General features: G+C 41.7%; 1 protein-coding gene across 1 annotated transcript; it reads left to right on the top strand.

Moving 5' to 3' along the window:
• The first annotated feature begins 5960 nt into the window (after positions 1–5960).
• On the top strand, positions 5961–16317 carry LOC306963151 (protein FAM107B-like). The gene is made up of 4 exons (XM_079556629.1): positions 5961–6083; positions 12046–12229; positions 14018–14177; positions 15971–16317. Exons 1-4 carry the CDS (start codon positions 6044–6046, stop codon positions 16082–16084), a joined length of 498 nt encoding a protein of 165 aa, XP_079412755.1. The 5' UTR covers positions 5961–6043; the 3' UTR covers positions 16085–16317.
• Positions 16318–18874: the final 2557 nt, after the last annotated feature.

The raw sequence follows: 18874 nt of genomic DNA, 5'->3' as shown, positions 1-18874 counted from the left end.
CTTAAAAGAAAAGCATCCAAATACATAAATGTGCTGGAAAAGCAACAAAAATGTGACAAAAAAGTGAGAAAAAACACAACAAAATGTGACGAAAACGTTTGCGACAAAGCAATGAAAAGAGCGATGAAAAAACAACATGAAAAAAAAAGAAAAACAAAAGACGGAAACACAACGATTAAGTGACAAAAAAGTGACAAAAAAGTGAGGAAAAAGCAGCAAAAAGCAAAAACATGACAAAAATGCAGCGACAACGTGACAAAAACTTACCATCACTTTTCTAGATTTTAGCCTTCAAATGAGGCTTTACAGTGTTGCTCTCCAGTTAAGAAGCCTTTTGAAATATCAAACCATCAGGAAGTATCAAACTGTCAGGAAGCATCAGACCGCCACGAAATAAAGCATCAAACCGTCAGGAAGTATAGTATCAAACCGCTAGGAAATCAAACCATCAGGAAGTATCAAACCGTCAGGAAGCATCAGACCGTCACGAAGTATAGCATCAAACCGTCAGGAAGTATCAAACCATCAGGAAGTATCAAATCGTCAGGAAGTATCAAACCGTCAGGAAGCATCAGACCATCACGAAGTATAGCATCAAATCGTCAGGAAGTATCAAACCGTCAGGAAGCATCAGACCATCACGAAGTATAGCATCAAACCGTCAGGAAGTATCAAACCATCAGGAAGTATCAAATCGTCAGGAAGTATCAAACCGTCAGGAAGCATCAGACCATCACGAAGTATAGCATCAAACCGTCAGGAAGTATCAAACCATCAGGAAGTATCAAATCGTCAGGAAGTATCAAACCGTCAGGAAGCATCAGACCATCACGAAGTATAGCATCAAACCGTCAGGAAGTATTAAACCATCAGGAAGTATCAAACCGTTAAGAAGCCTTTTGATTTGGGTAAAGCCGAACTGGAGAAAATGCTCTCGGTTAAGGCGTGGGATAAGAGATATGTATTTGTGGTAAGTGTCGCATTTACACTTATTGAGTCCAGGGCTGTTTTTCAGTCTCAGTCCACCCCTGGAGTCTCCCCCGAATAACATTTGAAGGTTTGTGTGATATTTTCTGACACTTTTATTGAGTTTTGAAAAATAAAAAAAAATAAAAAAAATTGACACATTTTTTCCTTTTCCCCCGCATTTTTTCCTCTAAATTGTTTATTCAAAAACTACTTTGAGCAAATCTTTGGATCTAGTACGTCACAATTATGTAGTGTTCTCTTAAGGAGACTTAAATGAGGATGAAAAGACAGCAAAATAAAAGCATCAAAAGAGCGACAAAAGCGCAGCTAAACAGGCGATCAAAAAGTGACCAAAAAGCAACAAAAATGCAACAACTCTGGAAGGTTGTACCTACAGAGCTGTGGGCTTTGTCCACAACATATCACTGACATCATGGCAGCAGAGGCTGTGTTGCACTTGTAAATGAGACCGCTGCATAATGTCTCATTTTAATTACATGGCATTGTTTGAAAAATTTCCTTTGCATTTTTTATTCCTTCTTTTTTCTAAGTATTGTCTCATTTTCATATTTGTGATTTCCAATAAATGAACAAACAAACAAAAAAAGCCACACATTTAAACTAGGCTTAACCCCTTAAGCTCAAAAGAGCCATATTTGGCTCCGCACCCCTCTTGTCTGCATCTCCGGGGCCATAACTTTCGCATACAAATACTGTCAGTCATATTTTTCACCTCTCCGTGTTCAGTGGACTCTCAGCAACAAATTCATCCACTCCAATTTCAAATCAACAGATCCTAACTCAAACAGCAAGCCACAATATGTCAATTTGTCATAATTCGTTGTACATATTTTGGTCAGTGACAAATAAATGCTATTGTGTAATGTTTTTGGAAAAAATGGTGTTCATTTTTAGACAGGGAATACAATTTTGTGACCCAATATGTCCCTACGACTAAAATACTTAATTTCTGTAAAAAAAAAAAAAAGAAAAAAAAAAGAAAATGTACAAAATTATTATTATTATTTTTAATTTGGCACAATTAGGCACAGTTAGATTCCGCCTGGACTTTTTTTTATAAAGCATGTATAACTTCAGTGTTTTGACCTACTGGTATTTTGTTGACTACAGGGAGCACACACTATATTGATTATTTCCATTTCTGTTCTTATTTGCTACAGCACAGACAGAGAAAGAGCATTTTCAGGTGAAAATATGTGTTTTTTATTCAGGCGGAATTTCAATCTAATTTTTACTTACAAACTGTAATTTAAAAAAAATATTTTTCATTGAAACAAAATGTCCCAAGGATAAAGTTTATTTTGGTACCAAGATTAGCCATGTACCCCTTGTAGAGGCTGAGTTAAACCCAAATAAACACATGTACAGCATTTTGGGGAAAAGGGCCCTAGACAAGAAAGGGTTAAATACGGTCATGAAAAAGTATTTTTACTCATAACACTCATAAAATGACAGAAAACAAGCGATACATTTCTTCCTCATTAGCTTGATGGTAATCTACAGCCGAAGTTTGAAAATCATGTATCTACATTTCATTTTTCTCCTTATTCACCTGCTGCGCCTGATCTCACCACAAGAGGGAGCACTTCCCATGTTCAGGACAGAGACAGAGAGAGTTAGGAGGTAGGAGGTAGGAGATAGGAGGTGTGTGCTGAATCCTAATGAGCTGCTGTTGTTGTGGGACAGTTTTGGAGCCCTCTGTTCGTCTCTGAGCAACAACTATTCATCAGCTTCTTAAAAAAACCCACATCCAAACCCACTGATCCCACGGAGAGAAGCCCTGCACGGACCAAAAACAGGAGAAACATACAAATCAGAAAACCCACATGTGAATTTAGAGGAAACAGCATTTCTGTGCTTCTCTTTTGGTATAGCTCTTGGATACTCGGGTCATTTTAACCCCTCAGGCTGGATTATAACCCCTTATAATGATACATTTAAACAAGAATGACTTTGATTTTGCAACATTATGTATAACTGTAGCTCCGTCTTGTTCCAAACCTGTCATGTAGCTTTGAGAGGCAAAAAATAACAATCCCAAACACAAAAAAAGCCTTTCCTCACTCAAACCACTCCACACTTAGGCCTGACTGGATAATGATTGCAGTCACAATCGTAGGCCTTTTGTCCTTACCCTTTTTCGGGATTTTCACAGTAAACTTTGATGATATTGTGTAAACAGGTAGAACACATGATGTGGATTATTATTATATAAGAGTTTAGTGTCACATATAAAGACATTTATAGAATCGCTTACTAAATATAGCAAATATGGCAATCTGAAGACCCGTATTCACCATTCACCACATTTTCAACTAAACCTGTGTCATTTTCCAAATCTAGCAGATATGGCATGTTGCATAATGGCTGCAGTGACGATTGTAGGCATTTTGTCCTTAAAACATTCTCAGGATTTTCACAGTAAAGTTTGATCATTTCCAGCTCACCGGTAGAACATAATGTGGGGAAAAAATCCAGTGAAAATGATGCGTCAACTCTAAGGAGTCTTTCATAAAACCATTCCAAGTGTAGCAGAAATGGCATTTTAGAATTTTACAGTGGCAATTGGAGCATTTTGTCCCAAGCTTTCCAGATTGTTTTTCCCGTAATTGCTTCTGTTTTTTTTCTGAAATGTTCTGACATTTAAAAAAGGTGGACAAAAAAAACATGTTTTCCCTATTTTTCCATGATTATTTTTTAAATTAGGTCACAAATAATTCCCATGTTCTTCCCACAATTTTGTCAATGTTTTGACAATTTTTCAAACTTTTCTCCCATTTTTTTCTGTTTTATTCATTCATTTCCTGAATTGGAGATATTGTAAGTATTGTAACTTACTCAATATTGTAAGTTTGCAAATCCTCCAAAAAGCAGTACAAGTGAGATATTGCCCAGCTCCAAGGGTTAGTGTCCTCCGTATGAACCCAGACTAATCCCAGAGTGACTAATCCCGGTGTGTTACAGGGCGGGTACTTGGTCTATACCCAGTCTTATCCCTGTGTGTTTCAGAGCGGGTACTCGGACTAAACCCAGTCTACTCCTGGTGTGTTTCAGGGCGGGTACTCGGTCTAAACCCAGTCTTATCCCTGTGTGTTTCAGAGCGGGTACTCGGACTAAACCCAGTCTACTCCCAGTGTGTTACAGGGCGGGTACTTGGTCTATACCCAGTCTACTCTATACAAACCCAGTCTAATCCCAGTGTGTTACAGGGCGGGTACTCGGACTAAACCCAGTCTACTCTGTACGAACCCAGTCTAATCCCGGTGTGTTACAGGGCGGGTACTTGGACTAAACCCAGTCTACTCCTGGTGTGTTACAGGGCGGGTACTCGGACTAAACCCAGTCTACTCTGTACGAACCCAGTCTAATCCCGGTGTGTTACAGGGCGGTTACTTGGTCTATACCCAGTCTACTCTATACAAACCCAGTCTAATCCTGGTGTGTTACAGGGCGGGTACTTGGACTAAACCCAGTCTACTCCCAGTGTGTTACAGGGCGGGTACTCGGACTAAACCCAGTCTACTCCTGGTGTGTTACAGGGCGGTTACTCGGACTAAACCCAGTCTACTCTGTACGAACCCAGTCTAATCCCAGTGTGTTACAGGGCGGGTACTTGGTCTATACCCAGTCTACTCTATACAAACCCAGTCTAATCCCAGTGTGTTACAGGGCGGGTACTCGGACTAAACCCAGTCTACTCTGTACGAACCCAGTCTAATCCCGGTGTGTTACAGGGCGGGTACTCGGACTAAACCCAGTCTACTCCTGGTGTGTTACAGGGCGGGTACTCGGACTAAACCCAGTCTACTCCTGGTGTGTTACAGGGCGGGTACTTGGTCTATACCCAGTCTACTCCCAGTGTGTTACAGGGCGGGTACTTGGTCTATACCCAGTCTACTCTATACAAACCCAGTCTAATCCTGGTGTGTTACAGGGCGGGTACTTGGTCTATACCCAGTCTACTCTATACAAACCCAGTCTAATCCTGGTGTGTTACAGGGCGGGTACTCGGTGGAGCAGGAGTCGTCTCCGAGGAATGGAAAGGCAAACGTCAGAGGTAAGTTTGTCCCTCTCAGGTTACCGTCCACCAACAAAAGACACAATACAGGCTTTAGACCAGAGAGCACAGGGCCAGGAACAAACCCAAAACCAGGCTGAACCAAGACCCAAACGAAACCCGACTGGAAACAAATCATGCAGTACATTTTTCTCCCACATCGATATGTCAGTAATCTACAACAGAAGTTTCATAGTGATAGTAGGCGCAAAAGTTCAATCTTGCCCAGGGCGCCATATAGGCAAGGGCCCTGGCTTTGTCTCTCAAAAAGATAATTTTCCTGAACAGACAGTCAAAGGGCAGAAAAGAAACATTTTGTACATTTTTTTGTTTGTTTTTTTTTTTCATTTTTTTGTGCTATTTTTCCAGATTTTTCAAAATTATTTTCCATTCCTTTTTTTGTACATTTTTTTTTCTATTCCTGCCTATTTTCCGACCATTTATCTGAATGCTTCTCAAAGAACTTTCCCATTTCCCCCATTTTTTTTCCTATTGTCTTTTTCATAATTTTTTTCCAACATTTTTTCCTATTTTTTCCAAATTTGCTCAATATTTTCCCACCATTTTTCGAGAAATGTTCCCAAAGAATGTTGTCTTTTTTACCCTATTTTTTTGTCAAAATTGTACCTGTTTTATTTATTTTTTTTCATTTCCTCCATTTCTTCACATTAGAGATGAGCTCGACAGTGTAAATGTGCAGATCTTCCAGACTTGTAGAGGATACATCACCCGCCTCTCATACTGATATAACATGATAGTCTTTTCTTCTCTGGGGCCCCCCCCCTGTCAGAGCTGACCTGGGGCCCCTCAGAGCCACACACACGGCCCTGCCCGGGCTTGGCTGAGCTCTCGTATGGGGCCCATTCTTCGGCCTCTCGTGGGAAAAACACATGATGAAAGGGGGAGGGGCGGGGGAGGGGGTCACGTGACCGCGCGTCCCGCTCCAGCCTCGTTCCCCTCCGTCAGTGCAAGGAGCGCGAGGGAGAGCGACGGGACATGGAGCACGAGCCGCCCCGAGGAGGGATGGTCAAGTCCGGTAAGAGTGGGAGAGGGGGGGGCGGGGTGGAGGGGGAGAGGGGGAGAGAGGTTCGAGGGTCAGTCCGGAGCTTTTGATCACTTTTACTCAAGGGTTTTAGTGACCGAGGAACTGTTTGTGCAGGAATGAAGGAGATTTGACCTTAAGGCGAGACACTGCAGGTGAAGAGGGAAACTTTTTTAAATGCAGAGACATCAATCTGAAACTGTTGCTGCAGATTACTGACATTAATATGAGGGAAAAAAAATCATTTTATGTTTTTGTGTGAAAATAAGGCCTTTAATGCCTCAAAAATGCACTCAATGTCCCGTATTTCCAGCAAAACCTGAATAATGGCTGGAGCCCGGGTTAAGTTCATGGTTTAATTTTGTGACATATTAGAGGGGATTATTGCTCTTGTTTAGTTTTATAATAACCTGTTTGTTTTTTTTACCTTTTTTCTTTTCATTTTTTTATTCAAAACTCAACAAATCAGGCTTGGAATGAGATGTTTAAAAAATCCCTCTGAAAAAACTTCCAAACATTGTCCTGCCTCCCACCACATCAGTCATGTTTTACTCACTCAGATCTTACACTTTTTTGCTCTGGCCGAGAGGCAGTAAACAAAAACACAACCAAAACAAAAATGCGCCGAAAGCAACAAAAAAGCGACAACAAAAAAATCACACAGGATATGATGGAAAAGCAACAAAATGGTGTAAAAATGTGGCTAAATGTGATCAGTTTTGTAGGTCTTAGCTTTCAAATGAGGCGTTACCCTGTTGCTCTCCAGTCCAGAAGCTTTTAGATTTGGGTATAGCTGAACTGGAGAAAAGGTGGGGGGACTGTAGAGTTTGGGGTCCGTAGGAGACGCTGATGTGAGAACAAAATATCAGAAAATGGCCTTGAAAAAATCTTTGTAGAAGAAGTGACTCAGTGAAACCATTGTACATGTTCTTTGTGAAGCTTAGGATTTTTTATTTTCATTTCGCCTGGTTTTGTTGACATTCAAAACTCAATATTGGGATTTTATACATGAAAAAAACTTTAAAATATTGTTGAGTCTTAGATTGGAAAGTTTGAGGTCTGGAGGAGCTCCTGATGATGCTGTCGCACTAATGTGAGATAAATATAGAAAATAAAGAAACAATGTTCTCCAGGCAGCCTATAGGCCCGCGACCCACTTTCTGGCCCTGACCCACTGCTGTACATTATATCTGACCATGGGCTGTTCTGTCTGGACATTATCAGAGCTCTTTCACAGCTCTTTCATCTCTTATTTGAGACATAATATTTCTCTAGCTCATCTTGGGGGCCAGAGGTTCTGAGCTGGAGGGCCAGATTTAGCCCCCGGGCCTGATATTGCCTGCCCCTGCACTACAGGCTCTGACTCAACTCTTTAGAAGCTTTTTTCACACTGGGATTTTCACAGATCTTAATTCCTGATGGATTTATTCCGTTTTGAACCAAAACATTTCAGTAACATGTTTGTGTTTGCTTTAGCGTCACATCTGTATAGTTTAGTTTTACGTAACATTTTGCGAGGGCCCTTTGCTCCTGCTGTTTGTTTTTCCGCTGATCTTTGAACCTCAGTTTAGGAACATGTGGGACGTCAGTCTGAGCTGAACCTGCCCCAGAGTCTGGGGGAGAAGCTGCTTGTGATTGTGCAGGTTCCTCCGGGTCCTCTGGTGGTTCTTTACTGCTTCACTCATGCAGTACGTTTGTCCCACTAGAGCATGTAGAGCCGGGCCTGGTACTTTCTGTCAATACCAGTACTTTAAGGATACTTTTTCCAATACTGAAATATTTGTGGTCTAGAACCAGAAACAGAACAATATATTCTGTTCATCTTTAATGACAACAAATGTGTGTGAATACGGAGAATCCTTTGGTTAAACGTGGGCTAAATGGGGAAAATACTAGTTATAAAAATGAGAAAAAATTGGGCAAAGATAAGAAATAAAATGGAAAATGAAACAAAGTGACATCATTGAAGCAAAACTTGGATCTAAAGACCGAAGATTTATTTACGGTTTCGATGCTTTGATTTTATTGATACCGGCAGAACCTGAAGTTGTTTTCTGATTCTGGACTGGGATTGTTTCACGTGCCCGGCCCCAGTAACTGTATGAACAAGAATGTTCCTGCTTCATCTTCTCGTTTCTGTCCCAAACAGACATTGGTTCATGTTGAATTCTTCTTCTTGTTCCTTCAGTTTTGAGATGGTTCACATTAGTCTCTGCTCGCCTGGCGACGCATCGTCAAACTAAATACGCCGCCGTCGTTTGTGTTTTCTCTGATTGGTTAACCTCTCAACCCCACATGAACCAAGCACTGACTCTAGTTTGGCTTTACCTAAAACTAAAAGCAAAAACACGACAAAAGAGCGTCAAAAACATGCTGGAAAAGCAACAATAACACCACAAAAACTCTGGCCTATAGTTTGTAAGCCTTTAGATTTGGGTAAAGCTTACTTCACGGCCCTCAAGAACTCGGAGAAACCAGCTTGATCCCAGAAACACGTCTTTGTAAAGAAGAGGAAAGCGTGCTTCCTGGTTTGACAGACTTTTATGCTTTAAAAGCCCTACAAATGGGCCTTTAAAGTGATAGTCTGGAAGTCTAAATGTTTTTCACATTTTATAAAATGTGAAAAATCTACCGCCTGGTTTTACGTTATGATGTAGTGTAATAATATATATTTACTGTATATACGTATATTGTTTATTGTAGAGTCCATCGTTCCCGGATCTCAGCAGCTAAGAGTCTAGTATCCTCCTGCGTCGACCAATGAGACGAGCTTTTCCTGTGAACCAGCCTGTCAGGTCCAATCAGGAGGGAGGGGGAGGAGCTTGTTCCTGCTTTCATTATTTTCAAACCAAGAAATGCTTTCACTCTCTCTCTCCTCACTTTGCAAACTTACAGACTATCACTTTAATGTGCACTGTAAAAGCAAGGGTACACTGAGATTTCCATGTTTGAAGTTAGCTTCATCTACAATATTGTTTATTGCAGTATTTTCCAGCCACAATATATGGAACTTGTGTTATGGTGACTTTACATGAACTGAATAACTGCATCACTGCGACATGCTGCAGGTGAACGTGGAGACTTTTAAATGTAGAGATATGGATCTGAAACTTCTGCTGTAGGTTACTGACATGAATATGAGGAAAAAATACTTTTACAATTAAAAAATAAATAAACAAATCTGAATAATGGACAGAGCCAGGTTTAAATTTACAAATACTTTTTCGGAGGGTGTTTGGATCTTGTTCAGTTAAAAAAAATAAAAAATAAGAGGTTTATTAGTGGATAAAAACTGTATGAAATTCAAAGCTCAAACTTTGAAGTCTGTAGGAGTGACTGAAGTGGAGATGTTGTTGCAACAATGTGAGAGAAATGGCTTTGAAACACATCTGTCGAGAAACACTGAACCAGTCAATAATGAAACATGTATTAGATTAGGGGCTTGTTTCCAGGTGAAACTTTGTATGGTCTGTAAGAGATTAAAGATAAAAAAGAGAGAGTTTTGCCTCTCAAATGGTAAAGTTAAACCTGGGCGTCCTCCTGCTGAAGGACGGACCAGACCTGGACTTGGCTTTAATCGACCTCTTACGGGTAACAAGGTTTGAGTTTGTGAGAATCTGATTGGATCTGATCCGAGGAAGAGCCTCAAACTAAATCAATATCAGAGTCGTCTTTCAGCGGCTTCAGAGCAAGGTCATGGCCGGACCAGGACTGAACCAGGACTGAACCAGGACTGAACCAGGACTGAACCAGGACTGAACCAGGACTGGACCAGGACTGAACCAGGACTGAACCAGGACTGAACCAGGACTGAACCAGGACTGAACCAGGACTGAACCAGGACTGAACCATAACCAGCAGACTTATCACAAGACATTTACAAACATCTTTGGACTTACTTCGGGTGACTTCACACATCTCCAAATAAAGAGACTGACTCATTTCAAGAAATCCGTCACTGAGGCGAGTTATTTTACAAATCTGAGTTAAATCAGGATCATTTTAAATGATACCTTTATAATACCTTTAAGCATAAAAACTTGCCTCATGGACAGATTTCTTGAAATGACTTTCTGAAATCAAGGACAAATGGAATGGAGAGAAAATCTAACTCGTTTCTGTGGCGTATAAGCTCCATGACACGTCGGACTTCTGTGTTTTTGTGTCTGTCCGTGTCAAATAAGTGAGTTTAAAGGTTTAAAGCTGGTTCAGCAGGGCTGAAGTGTAAAGCAGGTCTAAAGCAGGAGGAGACTGTGTGATATGCTGCAGCTGAAGGAGGCTCATGTTTCAGCTGAACTTTATCTCATTGTTTTATGAAACCAGATCTGCACTCACAATCTCTCCACGACTTTCTCAGACCTCAGCCCCGACACCGAGACTGAGGCCTATAAGACTGGACTGAGACTGGACTGAGACTGGACTGAGACTGGACTGAGACTGGACTGAGACTGGACTGAGACTGGACTGAGACTGGACTGAGACTGGACTGAGACTGGACTGAGACTGGACTGAGACTGGACCCTTGGCTCAGACTGGACCAGAAGCATCTGCAAATCAAGACAGATGCATGTTCAGTCATCAGGACAGGGTTTACAGGCAGGTCTCATATATACAGCTTTCTACAAATCCGTACATATTAAGAATCAGAGCAAGGAGAAACATTTCAGTAGATAAAAGAAAATCGACGGGAAACTTTTCAGCAAAATAAGATGTGTAATTTCAGCCAAAAACTGCAGCTGAATGTGTTGTAAAGATTTTGTTCTTGACAAAATTTAAAAAAAAAACAATTCTTTTCAATGTAACACTTTTAAAAGACATTTAAGGCCTTGATTGTTGGCACAGCTCATCTGATGCGTTTTGTTGTCTTCCCATGAAAGGTTATTTTAGAAATCCGCTTCCTGATCTCGGTCTGAGGTCAGAGATTCACGGTGACCAGTCGCCTGAACGCAGCTTTACTCCAGTAATCCAGCTGATTACTCCTTTAAAAGTAATCCAGTTACATCTTTGATTGCTTGATGAATACTGCTTACTAGAGGTCCAATTATGTGTTTTTTTCAGCCGATATGCAACAATCCTGTATATGAATAATAATCCTGTGTATGATGCTTCTAAACCAGGGGTGTAACACTCATTTTGGTCATGGGCCGAAATTCAGCTCCTACAGCGCATCGCGGGCCACAAACAGGAAAATACCTCTTCTATTGAGAAAACATTTCTTCAATTAATGAATAATAGCAATGAGCTGTGATTTTAAAATCAAAGCCCATCAGGACTGTGGCCTCGTCAATAGTCACGGCTTACATAGTCATTCTTCATTCAGTCCACACTCTGTGATGGTAAACTAGACTGACCATGTACCACGTGGCTATAATGTGTTGTTTATATCCTGATCTCTTTTTCTTATTATTATCTCAGTGCCCTCTGCTGGATACAAGTGGAATTATTTTTCTTTTTATTAATAAAGCTGAGCATTCTGGTTATTCCTTTACAAATTCATAATTCTACAAAAGAATCAAAGTGAAACTTACTTCTTTCATATACTGTGAATTTGATGCTCTACAAGTGGAGGGCCGGTTTGAATATACTGTGGAATTTAAGCTCTACATCATCTCAGGCCTTGTGTTAAACTGTACACGTGTCAGTCTTGAACTGTGACAGCAGGGGGCGTTGTAAAAGTCGGCAACATAAAATATATAAAATAGGATCTGAGGTGCACAAACTTGTGACAGGTTTTCATTGCAATGTTTCTCCGCTCCTGAGACCGAGGAAGTTGTGACAGGCTCATTTTAAAGCTCTGACTGAACTCTTTCCAAAGCCTTTATCCTTTATCGCCGTTAGATCGGCCGATATTGCCCAAATACACAAATATCAGTCCGATATATCGACCTCTTCTACTTGCTCTAAATAATGTGTTTACAGCCAGACTTTGATTTTTCATTTGTGTTTTTCTCTTCAGTTTCAGCGCACGCCGACCTGCAGCGCCCCGACAGGAAGTCCGCCCCCGTCAGCGTCTACGTCCCGCCCCCGGACTACGAGACGCACAATGATGAGGTCATCAAACCGCGCAAACTCAGCAACCCGGTGAAGGAGTCGAAGAGCCACCAGCAGCTGCACCGTGAGCTGCTCACCACCTGCAAACGGCAAGAGACCAAAAACATAACCAACTAAAATATAACCAACCAAAACATAACCAAAGAAAACATAACCAAGGAAAACACGACCAAAACATAACCAAGGAAAACATAACCAAAACATGACCAAAACGTAACCAAAACATGACCAAAACATAACCAAAACATGACCAAAACATAACCAAAACATGAACAAAACATATCCAAGGAAAACATAACCAACACATGACCAAAACATAACCAACCAAAACATGACCAACCAAAACATGACCAACCAAAACATGACCAAAACATAACCAAAACATAACCAAGGAAAACATAACCAAAACATGACCAACTAAAACATAACCAAGGAAAGCATAACCAAAACATGACCAACCAAAACATGACCAAAACATAACCAAGGAAAACATAACCGAAACACGACCAAAACATAACCAAGGAAAACATAACCAAAACATGACCAAAACATAACTTAGGAAAGCATAACCAAAACATGAACAAAACATTACCAAGGAAAACATAACCAAAACATGAACAAAACATATCCAAGGAAAACATAACCAACACATGACCAAAACATAACCAAGGAAAACATAACCAACCAAAACATGACCAACCAAAACATGACCAAAACATAACCAAAACATAACCAAGGAAAACATAACCAAAACATGACCAACTAAAACACAACCAAGGAAAGCATAACCAAAACATGACCAACCAAAACATAACCAAAACATAACTAAAACATGACCAACCAAAACATGACCAAAACATAACCAAGGAAAACATAATTAAAACATGACCAAAACATAACCAAGGAAAACATAACTAAAACATGACTAACCAAAACATAACCAAGGAAAACATAACCAAAACATGACCAAAACATGAACAAAACATATCCAAGGAAAACATAACCAACACATGACCAAAACATAACCAAGGAAAACATAACCAACCAAAACATGACCAACCAAAACATGACCAAAACATAACCAAAACATAACCAAGGAAAACATAACCAAAACATGACCAACTAAAACATAACCAAGGAAAGCATAACCAAAACATGACCAACCAAAACATGACCAAAACATAACCAAGGAAAACATAACCGAAACACGACCAAAACATAACCAAGGAAAACATAACCAAAACATGACCAAAACATAACTTAGGAAAGCATAACCAAAACATGAACAAAACATTACCAAGGAAAACATAACCAAAACATGAACAAAACATATCCAAGGAAAACATAACCAACACATGACCAAAACATAACCAAGGAAAACATAACCAACCAAAACATGACCAACCAAAACATGACCAAAACATAACCAAAACATAACCAAGGAAAACATAACCAAAACATGACCAACTAAAACACAACCAAGGAAAGCATAACCAAAACATGACCAACCAAAACATAACCAAAACATAACCAAAACATGACCAACCAAAACATAACCAAAACATAACCAAGGAAAACATAACTAAAACATGACTAACCAAAACATAACCAAGGAAAACATAACCAAAACATGACCAAAACATAACCAAGGAAAACATAATTAAAACATGACCAACCAAAACATAACCAAAACATAACCAAGGAAAACATAACCAAAACATGACCAAAACATAACCAAGGAAAACATAACTAAAACATGACCAACCAAAACATAACCAAGGAAAACATAATCAAAACATGACCAAAACATAACATAACATAAAACATAGATTTTGGATCTTGTTTAGTTATTAGTGACCTGTTGTTGTTGACGACAGATCTGGAGACACTCTGGAGGTGAAGCCCGAGCTCCAGCGGGTCCTTGAGTCCAGACGGAGGGAGCAGAGGAGGAGCCAGAGGAGGCAGGAGGAAGAGGCGCACAAGAAGCTATCTCCACTAGAGGAGGAGCTGAGGAGGAGACAGCGCCTCCTGCAGGAGGTCAGGAACAGTTTACAGAGAATCAGAAAGTATTCAGCCACCTTCACTTTTTCCCCTGTTTTGGTACAGCCTTTTTCCAAAATGGATTCAATTATTTTACCTCATCTTTACACACAATATCCCACAATGACAAAGTGATTATTTTACTATTATTGTATTTATTATGAAGTGAAATATTTGCAAATGTACTAAGAAATAAGTATGTAATAATCGGACTGAGCAACTTTTAATGGAGAAATATTTGACCGGTACTATCTGTACTTTTACTCAAGTAAAGAAACCAAGTACTTTAAAGGGGCTAGATGCAAGTTAGCTATTTTATACTCACTACTGCCACCTCAGGTCATACGTGTAACTGCACCTTCTATATTAAAGGAGCTATATCATGCTATTTTAGCCATTCCAAAGTTAAGTATAGGCATTTATATGATATATTGTACCTCTACCACTATGGAGCACTCATTTTTGTGATAAATATAAGGGTTTTCTGGAGGTATTTTTCGAACCCGGAAGACACAACGCTTCGATTCAGTTAACTCCGCCCCCTCTCTCCGCACATACAACTTTACCGTAATATAAATAAACAACAATAAGTGAAGTCACTTCACGATGCAGTTATACGGAGTTGACATCTGCAACACAGCTTCATAAATGGCTAACACATATGCTAATATGCTAACACACAAGCTAACCCGCGTTTGGATTGACTCACCCTCTGGTCCATCGCTGTTTACATTATGGGACTCGCGTTGGTTATAAAAGTTAATCCACTTTGGTTCTGGCGAAGGTTCACCAAACATCCATCAGTGACAGTCACAGAAAAACAATATTTTGGTGATAGTCGCTGAATCCCGGAGAAAAAAACAGCTGAGTGGCCTCTTCTTGAAAAAGGCTGAATAAACTCCTCGTCCTCGTAGCCAAACACGCTTCTTTTTCTCCGTGACATTATCGTTAGTTAAGAATAAAGAACAGATGTGTCAAGAGTAGGTAACGAGCTCCATCTTCACAGCTGCAGCGCAAACATGACTGATCTGTTCAGACGCAATGTGTTTGTTTTGGCCTCAGCTGACCTGGAAGCACTTCGGGCACATCCTTTTTTTTTTTTTTTTTTTTTTTTTTTTACTCTTTGTTTCTCTCTTACGACAGAAATAATGAAAACGCTGTTTTACAAATTAAAATCAGGCCGTAAGCATAGAATTAAGACATTACATCACAGACGTCGAGAACTTCCGTTCTGCTGTGACAACACAACTGAACACTCAGCCGTTCACCAGGAGAGGGAGGAGCAGCTGCTCAGAGAGCAGGATTCAGGAGGATTACTGAGAGCTGCGTGAATGAAGCCACAAACCACTCTGGGGGTGTTTTTGATCAGGAAATAGCATAACAACATGGCTAAAAGCAACAAAAAGTCGATTTTGCATGATATAGGACCTTTAAGCTTGTGCAATTAACACCTTTCTGAGTGACAGTGCAGGATTTTAGAGGCAGTTGTGGTGAACAGGTCTGAGCTCATTCTACACATTAGGACATGGAGGAACATGTAGGGGGAGGAAAATACTTAATTTTAACATTTATAAACTCCGTATAACACAGATTAAAATATACTGCACAAAGGATCTCAGTCTCAGCGAGACATTTTTTGAGACAGCATTTTAAGACACATGAGGGGCCCTGTAGCTGGGGCCCCTGGTGGACAGCCCTGTAGCTGGGGCTCCTGGGTGACGGTCCTATGGGGCCCCTGGGTGACGGCCCTCCCTGGCCTGGCCCTGACCTGGCCTGTGTGTGTGTTGCAGCTGGAGGAGCAGGAGCAGAGACAGAAGCTGGAGTCCAGTCGAGCGCCGGAGTTTATCAAAGTCAAAGAGAATCTGAGGAGGACGAGCGTCGAGCTGCGCCAGGACCAGAGCTAGACCAGGACTAAACCAAGGCAAAACTGGATCTAAACCAGGACTAAACCGGGGAAAACCAGAACTAAACCAGGGGAGAACCAGGACTAAACCGCAACTAAACTGGGACCAAACCAGAACTAAACCAGGGGAAAACCGGAGCTGAACCAGGACTAAACCCAGGGCTAAACTGGAACTAAAATAAGTCTAAAGCCGAGACTAAACCAGGGCTAAACTAAGCAGTAATGCTTTATAATGAGAGCAAATGAATTCATGCATAATGCATCAGGGATAGGCTGTGTTCATCTTCTAGAATTCTATTTCAGTCGGAGCAGGTGCTCGTACAGGGAGAGAAAAAGCAAAAGTCCAAATGTTTCCCCTGGTCATTATTTGATTGGATTCACAAACCTGACTCATTCTTCTTCTTCTACTGACCAACATCACGCTCATGTTTTTGAATATTGTCTCCACTTTTGGACGCCTTTATGAGGAAATAATTAGACCATAGTTCATGTGAGCTGAAGAGAGGACTTTAACTTTTTGACAGTTTTGTTTCATGTGAATTGGCCCAGGAATTACAGAGAAAAACTGAGTCTAGAAATCTCCGTTTTGACAGTTACCATAGTTACAAGTATGATGAACTAACAGGTAATACACTCATTATTGATGATGAGTTATTAACCATGATCAGGATAGAAGATAAAAACGGGCCATGACCAACCTTTGTATAAACTGAAACGTCCTGTTCAGTTTAGTTCTTCTTTGTAAGTGAATTTGTGAATTTGAAGTGACCTAAGCATGAATTCATGAGCCCTTCTACTAAAGCGTGGTCAGGTCATGTTTGTGATCGGCCTGAGAGGAACCTAAACCTAGACTAAACCAAGACTCTGGAAACTCAGCCCTGGAGACACACAATTCCGGGTTCATGATCTCTAAAATGATAATCGCCTTTAACAAAGAGAGTTACCGAGCTCATTAATGAAACGCTTGTAAAAAAATAAAAAAATAAAAAAGAGAGCACTTCCTGTAAAAACTTGTTACTGACCAAACTGAACCCTTTCACAATAAAACTCTGCTGTTTCCGCTGAAGACACGTTTGCACTTATACTTTTACTGTGAAAGTCATTTTGTAAAAACTGTGAATAAATGATGTCTAATTTCTGATTTTAATGATTTATAATAAAAAAAACTGTTATACGTTTGTGAGTTTCCTTCATTTCGGCAAAGTCATGGTGTGACTTTTATGTTTTTGATAACAAATAAGTATATAATTATTTATACTATTTATTATATATTCCATCCATCCATCCATTTTCTTCCGCTTTATCCGGGGCCGGGTCACGGGGGCAGCAGTCACAGCAGAGAAGCCCAGACCCGATCCACACACACTTCCTCCAGCTGTTCTGACCCCGAGGCGACACCAGGCCAGCTCGGAGACATAGTCCCACCAGCGTGTCCTGGGCCTTCCACGAGGTCTTGTCCCACTAGGACATGCCTGGAACACCTCCCGCGGGAGGCAGCCAGGAGGCATCCGGAACAGATGCCCGAGCCACCTCAGCTGGCTCCTTTCGACGTGAAGGAGCAGCGACTCTACTCCGAGCTCCTCCCGGGTAACTGAGCTCCTCACCCGATCTCGAAGGGTGCGCCCAGCCACCCTGTGAGGGAAACTCATTTCGGCCGCTTGTATTCGCGATCTTGTCCTTTCGGTCATTACCCAAATCTCATGACCATAGGTGAAAATCGAGAGCTTTGCCCCGACTCAGCTCCCTCTTCACCACGACAGACCGATACAGCGACCGCATCACTGCTGACGCCTCAGATCCATCTGTCGATCTCACACTCCATCCGTCCCTCACTCGTGAACAAGATCCCGAGATACTTGAACTCCTCCACTTGTGGTAAGGACTCCCCACCGACCTGTAGAGGGGAAGCCACCTTTTTCCAGTGGAGAACCATGGCCTCAGATTTGAAGGTGCTGATCCTCATCCCGGCCGCTACACACTCGGCTGCAAACCGCGCCAGTGCAGCTGAAGGTCCTGGTTTGTTGAAGCCAACAGAACAACATCATCCGCAAACAGCAGAGATGAGATCCTGAGGCTCCCAAACCGGACACCCTCCGGCCCCTGGCTGCGCCTAGAAATTCTATCCATAAAGGTAATGAACAGAACCGGTGACAAAGGGCAGCCCTGGCGGAGACCAACACGCACCGGGAACACGTCTGACTTACTGCCGGCAATGGGAACCAAGCTCCTGCTGCGTCATAGAGGGACATAGAACGGACAGCCCTTAGCAGAGGGCCCCGGGCCCCATACTCCAGGAGCACCCCTCACAGGGCACCACGAGGGACACGGTCGAACGCTTTCTCCAGATCCACAAAACACATGTGGACTGGTTGGTCGAACTCCCACGAACCCTCGAGCACCCGACGGAGGGTATAGAGCTGGTCCAGTGTGCCACGACCAGGATGAAAACCGCATTGTTCCTCCTGGATCCGAGGTTCGACTATCGGCCTGATCCTCCTCTCCAGGACCCTGGAGTAGACCTTACCAGGGAGGCTGAGGAGTGTGATCCCTCTGTAACTGGAGCACACCCTCCGGTCCCCCTTCTTAAAGAGAGGGACCACCACCCTGGTCTGCCAATCCAGGGGCACTGTCCCCGACCGAGACCCTAAGACGTGTCAGCCACGACAGTCCTACAACATCCAGAGACTTAAGGTACTCAGGGCGAATCTCATCCACCCCCGGAGCCTTGCCACCGAGGAGCTTTCTAGCCACCACGGTGACACCGCCCAACAACATCCCCAGTCGAGGTCTT

Source organism: Gobius niger, assembly GCF_951799975.1.
Source record: "Gobius niger genome assembly, chromosome: 5".
NCBI classification, from domain to species: domain Eukaryota; kingdom Metazoa; phylum Chordata; class Actinopteri; order Gobiiformes; family Gobiidae; genus Gobius; species Gobius niger.
This window is presented reverse-complemented; position numbering and strand designations above follow the sequence as displayed.